General features: G+C 44.3%; 1 protein-coding gene across 1 annotated transcript in view; it reads left to right on the forward strand.

Moving 5' to 3' along the window:
• The window catches only part of LOC124588145 (cadherin-89D), a 410233-nt gene that overhangs the window by 232337 nt on the left and 163845 nt on the right, over positions 1 to 14051 (forward strand). Inside the window, exons 3-5 of the mRNA XM_047131469.1 lie at positions 6388 to 6518; positions 10402 to 10557; positions 13429 to 13537. Of these exons, the coding sequence (XP_046987425.1) occupies positions 6388 to 6518; positions 10402 to 10557; positions 13429 to 13537 (396 nt within the window). The remainder of the gene's footprint in view (positions 1 to 6387; positions 6519 to 10401; positions 10558 to 13428; positions 13538 to 14051) is intronic.

The following is a 14051-nucleotide window of genomic DNA, read 5'->3' on the forward strand; positions in this document are numbered from 1 at the left end:
CTCATCCGAGATGTGGACGAGGCCCTGACGGCGGCGATAGAGGGCATTGGGTGCACCCTAGTGCAAATTGTTGCTCATGTCGGCACCAATGACTCCTGCAATCTGGGTTCAGAGGTCATCCTCAGTTCATACAGGCGGTTGGCGAAGTTGGTGAAGGCCGTAAGCCTCGCTCGCGGGGTGGAATCTGAGCTAATTATTTGTAGTATTTTTTCCAGAACCGATCGCGGTCCTCTGGTTTGGAGCCGAGTGGAAGGCTTAAACCAGAGGCTCAGTCGATTCTGCGGAGATCTGGGGTGCAAATTTCTCGACCTCCGCTATCGGATGGAGAAGTGCAGGGTCCCCCTGAATAAGTCAGGTGTGCACTACACGCAGGAAACTACTACAAGGGTAGCAGAGTACGTGAGGAGTGCACATGTGGGTTTTTTAGGTTAGAAAATTCCCTCCCTAGGCCCGACAAGACGCCTCCTGAGAGGCGGCAAGGTAGTAGTAGGCAAAACGCAACAGGGAATAACAATATTAATGTGGTAATAGTAAACTGCAGGAGCATCTACAGAAAGGTCCCAGGACTGCTCTCATTAAAAAACGGTCACAATGTCCACATAGTACTAGGGACAGAAAGTTGGCTGAAACCAGATGTAAACAGTAATGAAATTCTAAAGTCAGATTGGAATGTATACCGCAGAGACAGGCTGGACGGTGAAGGAGGAGGCGTGTTTATAGCGATAAAAAGTGCAAGAGTATCGAAGGAAATTGACGGAGATCCGAAATGTGAAATAATTTGGGTGAAGGTCACGGTTAAAAAAAAAAGTTCAAATGTGTGTGAAATCTTATCGGACTTACCTGCTAAGGTTATCAGTCCCTAAGCTTACATACTACTTGACCTAAATTATCCTAAGGACAAACACACACGCCCATGCCCGAGGGAGGACTCGAACCTCCGCCGGGACCAGCCGCACAGTCCATGACTGCAGCGCCCCTAGACCGCTCGGCTAATCCCGAGCGGCGTCACGGTTAAAGCAGGCTCAAACATGGTAATTGGATGTCTCTATAGGCCCCCTGACTCAGCAGCTGTTGTGGCAGAGTACCTGAAGAAAAATTTGGAAAATATTTCGAGTAGATTTCCCCACCATGTTATAGTTCTGGGTGGAGATTTTAATTTGCCGGATACAGACTGGGAGGTTCAAACGTTTACAACGGGTGGCAGAGACAAAGAATCCAGTGACATTTTTTTAAAGTGCTTTATCTGAAAACTACCTTGAGCAGTTAAACAGAGAACCGACTCGTGGCGATAACATATTAGACCTTCTGGTGACAAACACACCCGAATTATTTGAAACAGTTAACGCAGAACAGGGAATCAGCGATCATAAAGCGGTTACTGCATCGATGATTTCAGGCGTAAATAGAAATATAAAAAAGGTAGGAAGATTTTTCTGTTTAGCAAAAGTGACAAAAAGCAGATTTCAGAGTACTTGACGGCTCAACACAAAAGTTTTGTCCTAAGTACAGATAGTGTTGAGGATCAGTGGACAAAGTTCAAAACCATCGTGCAATATGCATTAGATGAGTATGTGCCAAGCGAGATCGTAAGAGATGGAAAAGAGCCACTGTGGTACAACAACCGAGTTAGAAAACTGCTGCGGAAGCAAAGGGAACTTCACAGCAAACATAAATATAGCCAAAGCCTTACAGACAAATGTAGTGTGAGGAGGGCTATGCGAGAGGCGTTCGATGAATTCGAAAGTAAAGTTCTACGTACTGACTTGGCAGAAAATCTTAAGAAATTTTGGTCTTATGCCAAAGCGGTAGGTGGATCAAAACAAAATGTCCAGACACTCTGTGACAAAATGGTACTGAAACAGAGGATGACAGACTAAAGGCCGAAATACTAAATGTCTTTTTCCAAAGCTGTTTCACAGAGGAATATTGCACTGTAGCTCCTTCTCTAGATTGTCGCACAGATGACAAAAATGGTAGATATCGAAATAGACGACAGAGGGATAGAGAAATAGTTAAAATCGCTCAAAAGAGGAAAGGCCGCTGGACCTGATGGGATACCAGTTCGATTTTACTCAGAGTACGCTAAGGAACTTGTCCCCTTCTTGCAGCGGTAGGTCTCTAGAAGAGCGTAGCGTTCCAAAGGATTGGAAAAGGTCACAGGTCATCCCCGTTTTCAACAAGTGACGTCGAACAGCTGAACAGAACTATAGACCTACATCACTAACGTCGATCTGTTGCAGAATTTTTGAACACGTGTTATGTTCGAGTATAATGACTTTTATGGAAACTAGAAATCTACTCTGTAGGAATCAGCATGGGTTCCGAAAAAGACGATCGTGTGAAACCCTGCTCGCGCTATTCGTCCACGAGACTCAGAGGGCCATAGACACGGGTTCCCAGGTAGACGCCGTGTTTCATGACTTCCGTAAGGCGTTCGATACAGTTCCCCACAGTCGTTTAATGAACAAAGCAAGAGCATATGGACTATCAGACCAATTGTGTGATTGGATTGAAGAGTTTCTAGATAACAGAACGCAGCATGTCATTCTCAATGGAGAGAAGTCTTCCTAAGTAAGAGTGATTTCAGGTGTGCCGCAGGGGAGTGTCGTAGGACTGTTGCTATTCAAAATATACAAAAAATGACCTTGTGGATCGTATCGGAAGTTCACTGAGGCTTTTTGCGGATGATGCTGTGGTATATCGAGAGGTTGTAACAATGGAAAATTGTACTGAAATGCGGGAGGATCTGCAGCGAATTGACGTAAGCCCGCATCTCGTGGTCGTGCGGTAGCGTTCTCGCTTCCCACACCCGGGTTCCCGGGTTCGATTCCCGGCGGGTCAGGGATTTTCTCTGCCTCGTGATGGCTGGGTGTTGTGTGCTGTCCTTAGGTTAGTTAGGTTTAAGTAGTTCTAAGTTCTAAGGGACTTATGACCACAGCAGTTGAGTCCCATAGTGCTCAGAGCCATTTGAACCATTCGAATTGACGTATGGTGAAGGGAATGGCAATTGAATCTCAATGTAGACAAGTGTAATGTGCTGCGAATACATAGAAAGAAAGATCCTTTATCATTTAGCTACGGTATAGCAGGTCAGCAACGGGAAGCAGTTAATTCCATAAATTATCTGGGAGTACGCATTAGGAGTGATTTAAAATGGAATGATCATATATAACATTGATCGTCGGTAAAGCAGATGCCAGACTGAGATTCATTGGAAGAATCCTAAGGAAATGCAATCCGAAAACAAAGGAAGTAGGTTACAGTACACTTGTTCGCCCACTGCTTGAATACTGCTCACCAGTGTGGGATCCGTACCAGATAGGGTTGATAGAGGAGATAGAGAAGATCCAACGGAGAGCAGCTCGCTTCGTTACAGGATCATTTATTAATCGCGAAAGCGTTACGGAGATGATAGATAAACTCCAGTGGAAGACTGTGCAGGAGAGACGCTCAGTAGCTCGGTACGGGCTTTTGTTGAAGTTTCGAGAACATACCTTCACTGAGGAGTCCAGCAGTATATTGCTCCCACCCACGTATTTCTCGCGAAGAGAACATGAGGATAAAATCAGAGAGATTAGAACCCACACAGAGTTATACCGACAATCCTTCTTTCCATGAACAATACGAGACTGGAACAGAAGGGAGAACCGATAGAGGTACTCAGGGTACCCTCCGCCACACACCGTCAGGTGGCTTGCGGAGTATGGATATAGATGTAGATATGAGGATGATGGTTGGATAATTCAGAATGTAAAAGGTGATGAATATCTAACAATTGTGAGGGCTGGAACGTGGTAGTAGGGGAAAGAAGAGAAGAAAGATTTTACTGGAGTATATGGGCATTTGGAAAAGGTCTGCAGATCCATGAAGATTCCAGGTCGATCACAACTTGATCTTGGTAGATGTAGAGGATATCGGGAACATATATGCACTCTGATCACAACTTAATAATCATGGAGAGCAGACTGCCGTTCAAGAGAATTACACGGGAGAATCAGTGTGGAATAAAATGATATGTTGAATTACTGGGCAGTGATACTGCGATAATTTATGTCGGAAAGCAATCACAGAACTTGGACAGACGTAGGTACAAGAAACGTAACTGTGACGAAACCTTGGGTAAAAGGTCACTTGATCGACGAAGGATGAAGTACAAAAATGTTCACGGAATTTCAGGAATACGGAAATGTAAATCACTTCGGAATGAAATAAATAGAAAGTGCAAAGACGCCAAGGCGAAATGGCTGCAGGAAAAATCTCAGGGAAAAAAAAAATAGTCTTTATGTGGACTGATTCAGCACGCAGAAAAGTGAGAACACTCTTCGGCGAAATTATAGGGAAGGGTATCGACGTTAAGATTGCAATGGGAATTCCATTTTTAATCGTAGAGGAGAGAGCCGACAGGTAGAAAGCTTACGAACTGAGGATGGTCTGATTACGTGGTTGAAGAGGAAAAGGGAGTCGATACGAAGACGTAGGCGGCCCAGTTGTAGAGTCAGAGCTTAACAGAGGTGTGGAAAACGTGCGATCAAGTAAGGCAGAAGGAGTAGATCCTCCATTCGGAATTTTTGAAATCTTGGGAAAGAGGCAAGGAACTGGTGTGTAGATCTTGAGAGTGTGGAGAGATGCTATAGGGCTTTCGGGGAAACATCATCTGCACAATAATGACGATAGCAAGGACAGATAAATGCGAGAACTATCGCAGGATCAGCATAAAGGCTTATACATCTGAGATACGGGCAAGAATAATATACAGAAGAATGGAAAAGAAAATTGAGAATCTGTTTGATGACCGTCAGTCTGGTTTTAGGAACGGTAAAGTCATCTTAGAAGCAGATGTACGGCTGTGACTAAATATGGAAGCCAGACTTTAGGAAAATGAGGTCTCGTTCATGGGATTTCAAGTGGTTCAAATGGCTCTAAACACTATGGGACTTAACATCTGAGGTTATCAGTCCCCTAGATTTACAGCTACTTAAACCTAACTAACCTAAGGACATCAAACACATCCATGCCCGAGACAGGATTCGAACCTGCGACCGTAGCAGCCGCGCGTTTCCGGACTGAAGCGCCTAGAACCACACGGTCACAACGGCCGGCAATTGGATTTGTCGATCTGAAAAAAAGCGCTGGACAAAATAAAATGATGGAAGAATGGAAAAATAAGTGTAAGCTGTAGGAAAAGATGGGTAACATACAATACGTAGAAGAACCATGAGGGAACAATAATGGAAGGTCAGGAAAGAATTAGGAGTCTAAGACAGGAGGTCGTTAGATTGATATGCTATTCTGAAGTGAAGAGATTAGCAGAAGAGTGTAATTCGTGGCGGGTCACATCAAGCATGACGACTAAGAATAAAATTAAAGAAAAGAATACATTCCGCTATCGTTATGTTATGTTCTGGTATGTTAACTGGGGACCTAAAAACGACGGTGAGGTTCCGTTCCCGCCGCAGCCGCAGTGGTCCGCAACCCCCAGGACGACTACCGTAGTCCGGTCGGCAGGTGTGGCCGAGCTGTTCTAGGCCCTTCAGTCTGGAAACGCGCCACCACAACGGTCGTAGGTTCGAATCCTGCCTCGGGCATGGATGTGTGTGATGTCCTAAGGTTAGTTCGGTTTAAGCAGTTCTAAGTTTTAGAGGAATGATGATCTCAGATGTTAAGTCCCATAGTGCTCAGAGCCATTTCAACCATTTGAACTAATGTAGTCAACTTCACCCCCCCGCCGCCCCACACCGAGCCCAGGGTTATTGTGCGGTTCGGCTCCCGGTGGACCCCCCAGGGAACGTCTCACACCAGACGAGTGTAACCCCTATGTTTGCGTGGTAATGATGGTGTACGCGTACGTGGAGAACTTCTTCGCGCAACAATCGCCGACATTGTATAGCTGAGGGGGAATAAGGGGAACCAGCCCGCATTTGCCGAGGCAGATGGAAAACCGCCTAAAAACCATCCACAGACTGGCCGGCACACCGGACCTTGAGACAAAACCGCCGGGCGGATTCGTGCCGGGTACCGGCGCTCCTTCCAGTCCGGAAAGCCGTGCGTTAGGCTGCTTTCCGCTACCGTAATTTTCACCTGTTTTTCCCGTAGCGTGGTAGTTTTCGCGTGTCACATACGTAAGTCGATACTGAAACTGACCGTCTTCGCCGAGCTCACGCTTCCGCCTCGTGTAACAACGACGGCGCTTGATGTCGTCTACTCACACCACAAATATATGGGCTGAAAGGCACAGACTGTACTCAATGTTTTTTCTTTGATAGAGGTACAACGATAATGATATTCGGAATTACTACAGGACAACAGTATAGCAGTAAATCACAGAGCATGCTCAAGGCTTACATTCCAGTGAGGTGAGGTGAGGTGATACTGGTGCTGTTGTTGCAGGGTGCCAGTTCTCGCCGGCGGGCGAGTACCTGCGCTTCGTGCGGCTGCCGGAGAACGTGCCGGTGGGCGGCGAGGTGCTGCAGGTCGAGGTGCACCCGCGGCACGGCCTCTCTCTGCAGCCCATAGACAAGGTGAGCGAGCCTCTTCACTATGTATCCAAGTCTTTGTGCAGTCTGGAGGTAAGCGTATGTTGCGGCTGCAAGTCGGTCTGAGAGGCGTAAGATGGGGAACAATAATTTAATGATTTGATTTTTAGTGAATCAGTGAAACAAGAATAAAACAACTCGTGATGAATCTTGATTTAAGTTTATATAGTTGCCATAAATGAATTTTGGTCTCTTAGAGAATGTTTTCTTTATTTTGGTCCTCTCAAATACTGAAATTTTGTTTACGCCTCCTGGCTTCGATACTAAGGAAAAAAAGATGTATTTGACCACCAAGCATTATTTTGTTTAAAAAGACATCATTGTGCACTTAATTGTTTTATTTATAAACTTCAAAGTTGCAGTTGCAGTCTTTGGTCATTTCCAAGTGGATGCATATCGTGCTTTTACATGTGTTGGTCACATGATGCACTTCCGACGACAGTTTGTTTAACATCACTGAATTCTTTGTATAATTTTCGAGTAAATCGCCATACCTATTAGTGTTTTGATGGGAAAGAAATTTAAAGAAAACCAGCGACGATATTTTAAAAAGCTTCGTTTGACCGTGAACTCGAGCCAAGGAAAAACAAGAAGCTATTCTGTGATAAAAACTATAGGGCAATGAGAAACAAACACAAACTACTGATATACTACTTTTTCACAAGAAAGCTACGTATTATTAATGAAATCAGTTTCAAAGCAACAAACACGAAACGGATTTGCCGGCCGTGGTGGCCGAGCGGCTCTACCCTTTAAAGTCTGGAGCCGCGCGACCACTACGGTCGCAGGTTCGAATCCTGCCTCGGGCATGGATGTGTGTGATGTCCTTAGGTTGGTAGGTTTAAGTAGTTCTAAGTTCTAGGGGACTGATGACCTCAGAAGTTAAGTCCCATAGTGCTCAGAGCCATTTCAACCATTTTTAACGAAACGGATTTAAGAAATCAACGGGAAGCTAAAGAATCCGTTTTTTCTGTAAACTATTATTGAACGGAAAGGAAAGGGCGAAAATAATAGTGGTACCCAAGGTATTCTCCAGCAGTCCGTGAGTATACAATGAGCTGACGACAGTTATGGTACTGCGATATGCACATACACAAATGGCGTACTCGAAGTATAAAAGTGCAGTGCATTGACAGAGCTGTCATTTGTCATTGATTCATGTGAAAAGGTTTCCGACGTGGCTATGGTCGCACGACAGCGGAATGGTAATTGCAGCTAGACACATGGAACATTCAATTTCCGAAATCGTTACGGAATTCAGTATTCCGAGAGACAAAGTATCACGAGTGTGCCGAGAATATCACATTTCAGGCATTACCTCTCACCACAGCCAACACACTGGCCGACGGCTTCACTTAACGACCGAGAGTAGCAGTGTTTGTGTAGAGTTGGCTTTGAGCACTATGGGACTTAACATCTGAGGTCATCAGTCCCTAGTCCTAGAACTACTTAAACCTAACCAAACTAAGGAAATCACACACATCCATGCCCGAGGCAGGATTCGAAACTGCGACCGTAGCGGTCGCTCGGTTCCAGACTGAAGCACCTAGAACCGCTCGTTGTGTAGAGTTGTCAGTGCTAATAGAAAAGCAATACGACGTTAAATAACTTCAGAAACCAATGTGGGACGTACGACCAACGCATCCGTTAGGAGAGTGCGATCAAATTTGGTGTTAATGGGCTATGGCAGCAAATGACCGACGCGAGTGTCTTTGATAGCAACACTTCATCGCCTGCAGCACTTCTCCAGGGCTCGTGACCATATAGTTTGGACCATATACGACTGGAAAAGCATGTCCTGTCCAGATTTCAGTTGGTAATAGCTGTTGGTAGGGTTCGAGTGTGGCGCTCACCCCACGAAGCCATGGACTCAAGGTACTGTGGAAGCTGGAGGTGGATTCATAATGGTGTGCTTTGCGTTTTCGTGGAAAGGGCTCGGTCCTCTGGTCAGTCTGAACTGATAATTGATTGGAAATAGCTATATTAGGCCACCTGGAGACCATCTGCAGCCATTCATGGGTCTCATGTTCCCAAACTTGTCACTAGGCCACAGTCGTTCACGATTGATTTGAAGAACGTTGTGGACAATTTAAGCGAACGATCACCGGACATGAATCCCATATAGCATGTATGGATTACAATCGAGGGGTCAGTTCTTGCACAAAATCCTGCACCGCCAACACTTTCGCAATTAACGGTGGCTATAGAGGCAGCATGGCTCAATAGTTCTACAGGGAACTACCAGCGACTTGTTAAGTCCATGACACGTCGAGTTGCTGAACTATGCCGGGCAAAAAGAGGCCCTACACGATGCTAAACGTATCACAAGACTTTTGACACCTCACTGTGTAGGATTTAAACAGGTTGTTCAGTAATGATTTAAAATTCTATGCTATTGCAATAAGTCAGAGTTCCAGTTCGTTCGAGTAGAAGAATTACTGCAGAGAATCGGTTGTGGAGTACACGACGAAATTGAATCAAATACACTACTGGCCATTAAAATTGCTACACCACGAAAATGACGTGCTACAGACGTGAAATTTAACCGACAGGAAGACCATGCTGTGATATGCAAATGATTAGCTTTTCAGAGCATTCACACAAGGTTGACGCCGGTGGCGACACCTTCAACGTGCTGACATGAGGAAAGTTTCCTACCGATTTCTCATACACCAACAGCAGTTGACCGGCGTTGCCTGCTGAAACGTTGTTGTGATGCCTCGTGTAAGGAGGAGAAATGCGTACCATCACGTTTCCGACTTTGATAAAGGTCGGATTGTAGCCTATCGCGATTGCGGTTTATCGTATCGCGACATTGCTGCTCGCGTTGGTCGAGATCCAATGTCTGTTAGCAGGAATATGGAATCGGCGGGTTCAGGAGGGTAATACGGAACACCGTGCTGGATCCCAACGGCCTCGTATCACTAGCAGTCGAGATGACAGGCATCTTATCCGCATGGTAGTAACAGATCGTGCAGCCACGTCTCGATCCCTGAGTCAACATATGGGGACGTTTCCAAGACAACAACCATCTGCACGAACAGTTCGACGACGTTTGCAGCAGCATGGACTATCAGCTAGGAGACCATGGCTGCGGTTACCCTTGACGCTGCATCACAGACAGGAGTGCCTGCGATGGTGTACTCAACGACGAGCGTGGGTGCACGAATGGCAAAACGTCATTTTCTCGGATGAATGCAGGTTCTGTTCACAGCATCATGATGGTGGCATCCGTGTTTAGCGACATCGCGGTGAATGTACATTTGAAGCGTATATTCGTCATCGCCATACTGTCGTATCACACGGCGTGATGGAATGGGGTGGCACTGGTTACACGTCTCGGCTACCTCTTGTTCGAATTGACGTCAATTTGAACAGTGGACGTTACATTTCAGATGTGTTATGACCCATGGTTCTACCCTTCATTCGATCCCTGCGAAACCCTACATTTCAGTAGGATAATGCACGACCGCATGTTGCAGGTCCTGTACGGGCCTTTCTGGACACAGAAAATGTTCAGCTGCTGCCCTGGCCAGCACATTCCCTGATCTCCCACCAATTGAAAACTTCTGGTCAATGGTGACCGAGCAACTGGCTCGTCACAATACGCCAGTCACTACTCTTGATGAACTGTGGTATCGTGTTCAAGTTGCATGGGCAGCTGTACCTGTACACGCCATCCAAGGTCTGTTTGACTGAATGCCCAGGCGTATCAAGGCCGTTATTACGGCCAGAGGTGGTTGTTCTGGGTACTGATTTCTCAGGATCTATGCAGCCAAATTGCGTGAAAATGTAATCACGTGTCAGTTCTAGTATATTTGTCCAATGAATACCCGTTTATCATCTGCATTTCTTCTTGGTGTTGCAGGCGGAGGACGCGACGTTCTTCGAAGTGCGCGAGCTGAGCAGCCAGCTGGTGTCGGTGGCGCTGGCGCGCTCGCTGGAGGACCTGGTGGACGGCGACAGCCCGCAGAACGTGCTCAAGTTCCGCCTCGTCTGCGACTACCAGGACGGCGACGACACGGTGCGTTCGCTGCAGCGCCAAGCCCTGCTCAACGTACGACGGGCCTAGACTGCCAGCTAACCAGGGGTCTTAAACGACAAGTGCTCTTAATATTCCCTGTTGTTTTGAAAAGGGGAAAGACATCTGTTTCAATGAATAATGAAAATCCGGAAAGTGCAGATATAGTAATAACCGAATTGTTATTGCTCGTCTGCTTTCGCACGATAACGATCGAAAGACATTTTGAAATAGAAGGTAAATATAAGAAGCAGTTCGCGAAATTTGGAATAAATAAACTGAATTTGCTGTAATTTTAGTTTGCAAATCACTTACGAACGGTCGTCAGTTCAGTGTACGAACAAAAATTACTGTGTGATTGTTAACTGTGCACAAACTGTTATTACGAACTAATCATCGAATTCAGATCGGGCGAGAAAAGAACCGAAGGCACTGACTCCAGTTCAGATATAAAAACACAGTCAATACCACCATGAATTAAAGTCAATCAGAAAGCCAGCAGAATAATTTGTGCTGAACACATGTATATGAAAGTTAACTGTTTGCAAAATAGCTTTACGCTACTCACTGCAATGCAAACTCTTACTGATTTCACAAATGCAAATGTTCATAAATATTCCTTTTCTATTATAGTGAGCTATTTCTGGAAAGTTCATAATACTTCATTTAGTGAAGAATAAGTTATTTTACACTACACTGTTATGTAATTTGCAAATGTGAGCAGAATTTGCAGCACACACAAAAAAATTAAATATATTCTTCTGAAGTAATACATAGTCAATATTCTTTTAAATTATTCTCTCTCTCTTTTACTGTTAGACATTACTCTTTAACTAGTCGTTCTACCAAGCAGCAAAGTTCACTGCTGTTAAATGGCAGTTTTGGGTAGTTCTTTATCTTAGTTATCGGAAGTAAATAAGCTCATCACCATCGATATTTGCCTATTCTTTCACTGGCTGTATTCTTGGAATCAATAATGTTGAAACTTGATATGATAGGACCCTGTTAGGTAAATGATTGAAGTAAAGTTCGTTTGCAGTATAACAGTTGCTCCACTAAACACTTTGTTACTCAAATAAGAAATACAATCTGAAGATGAAACTTATTGTATCTTACATTGATAAGTTGCTGCTGGTGCGATGTAAGGCATCATTAGTCGACAATGTGTGGCAGCAGGCTCTTCTTTATCGACGCTCCATATAGCAAGTCTGGACCTACAGTACTCTTCTTGAATATTTATTCCTGTTGATGGTATTGTACTGTACCCATTTACAACGACATAATATGCCTGCCTGGCAATATTTTAAAAATTTTGCAGTTTACTCCTTACATTCCCTCGCATCGCGTCTGCACTTGATCAGTTGTCGCTAGCAACTCCCCCTCGCTAACTACTTCTGCCCAGCTCTGCTCATAGGAGCCGAGCGACAATATTCCTTACTTCAAACGCATTCTTTGGCTCTATACAATAGCAAACTTCCCTGATTGAGCCAGCGTTGTTACTACGCCTTAATTACAATATTCTTTATTAATTAGTCTGTTTTAATTAATTCTTTGACATTTGATTATATTACAACATTAATAAAATATTAAAAGGTACATAAGTCAAAATTACATTATGTAAACTGAGGTGGAGGGGGAGAAAGGAAAGGAAAGGTAAGGGATTAATGATGTCAGTTGCATCGGAACATTACACGGAATCATTGGCGACGAGTGAAAATGTGTATCGGACTGGGACTCGAACCCGGAATCTTCTGTTTACTCGGCAGTTGTGTCGAACACTGCGCCACCCGGGAGAAAGAACAGACACCGCGCATTTATACATATAATTATATTATGGTTACAAAATTAGTTATAGGCGAAAAATTTATTGGGCACCGTGTTGTGTTACCACTGGATCAGCAGATAAACGCAGCACACTTACAGAGAAATTCTATTCACGGCGTCGGCCTGAAACCCATTCTAAGCTCGTAATATTTGAGCAGAAGGAGTGTAATCGCTAAAAAAAAGTTCTACTCCGCTTGTCACATCACCACCAGGTATTATGGTAGTTTAAATATTTAGTGCTAACACTGCTCGTATTGTGATGATCAACATCCGAGAGATAACATCGTGCTTTCCCTCGTGCACCAAATTAGGCTATGGAATTTTACTTGCCCTGGACGAAGACTACCTCACTAGATGATGCTGTCTGGTTACCGTACAGCCCAGAAGCGCTCAGCACACTAAGCCTTATATCGGTTTTCACAGTGTTGTTAGTTTAACAGCTTAACGCGCACCTGTTGGCTTGCGTGATAGGCGAGCGAGACATGGATACATCCACGTGGCAGATTAACGGCCGTAGGGATGGTACGCAGGCCAGCCTGACCATCGTTTTTAGGCAGTTTTCCTCGCTCGTTTTAGCAAATGTTGACCTGGTCCCTAACCTCCGCCTCAGCAAATAGATCCACAACCTGTTTGCATACGATAACATACAGACCAAAGTTTAGGACGATTTACAGGCAGATGGCACGCAAGACTTCTCTTCGTTGCCTTAACTGACGGCCGTGCCAGCAGTAAGGGCATGCGGGCAGAATATTAAATAAAAATTAATCTGCCAGATCATGAAAACAGCTACCCCATACACGGGATATACACGATGAAAGAGAGAGAGTGTTATTTAATTCAGTAAATATGATGTGAAGTTTATATATATATATATATATATATCTGTGTGTGTGTGTGTGTGTGTGTGTGTGTGTGTGTGTGTGTGTGTGTGTGTGTGTGTGCGTGCAAAAGTCATTGTGTATTGCCGACCGGTTTGTATTTGTACGGCACTGAGGCAGCGCATTTGGTTGTCTGAGTGACTCATTTTTTCGGTTTGGGAAACTTGTGCAGATTTCTTCATTCCTGTCCGTGACGGTATACGTGGAGGATGTGAACGACCACAGTCCTGTGTTCGTGAATGCGCCGTACCATGTCACCGTCGATGAACTTACGCCTGTAGGTGAGTTTGAAATTCACATGAATGGTAATGTATTTCATAATTTCCTGTTGTTTGTATCATACAATTTATCTAAGACAGTCGTTCAAACTTTAGGATAACGTGGTAATCTAAATTTTCATATGAAATCAACATGCTTTTAAAGGTCAGTACTATGTATGTTTCTGTTCTTCGTACCGAAGCGAACAGACATTTCGATTGTCCTTTTTTTGCATCGGGGAATCGTCCTTTTTTAAAACAGCCCTATGAAATTTTCTGATGCGGCAATTTATTTCTGTTAACCATAACAGATGAAAAATACAAACAATATTACGGAATATGCGAGAAATGGTACTCGAACCTAAACAATAAAAAGTGTGAGATGATAGACGTAAACGTTAAAAAGAACCGTTTACATTTTGGTTACACCATAAACCACAACAATTTCAAGACTGTGAGTTGAATAAATATCTGGTGATTAGAATTACGAAAAATTAAATGGGAACAATCCTACAGAAAATATGATGGAGAAGGTGAA

This window comes from Schistocerca americana, chromosome 1 (assembly GCF_021461395.2).
Source record: "Schistocerca americana isolate TAMUIC-IGC-003095 chromosome 1, iqSchAmer2.1, whole genome shotgun sequence".
In the NCBI taxonomy this organism is placed as follows: domain Eukaryota; kingdom Metazoa; phylum Arthropoda; class Insecta; order Orthoptera; family Acrididae; genus Schistocerca; species Schistocerca americana.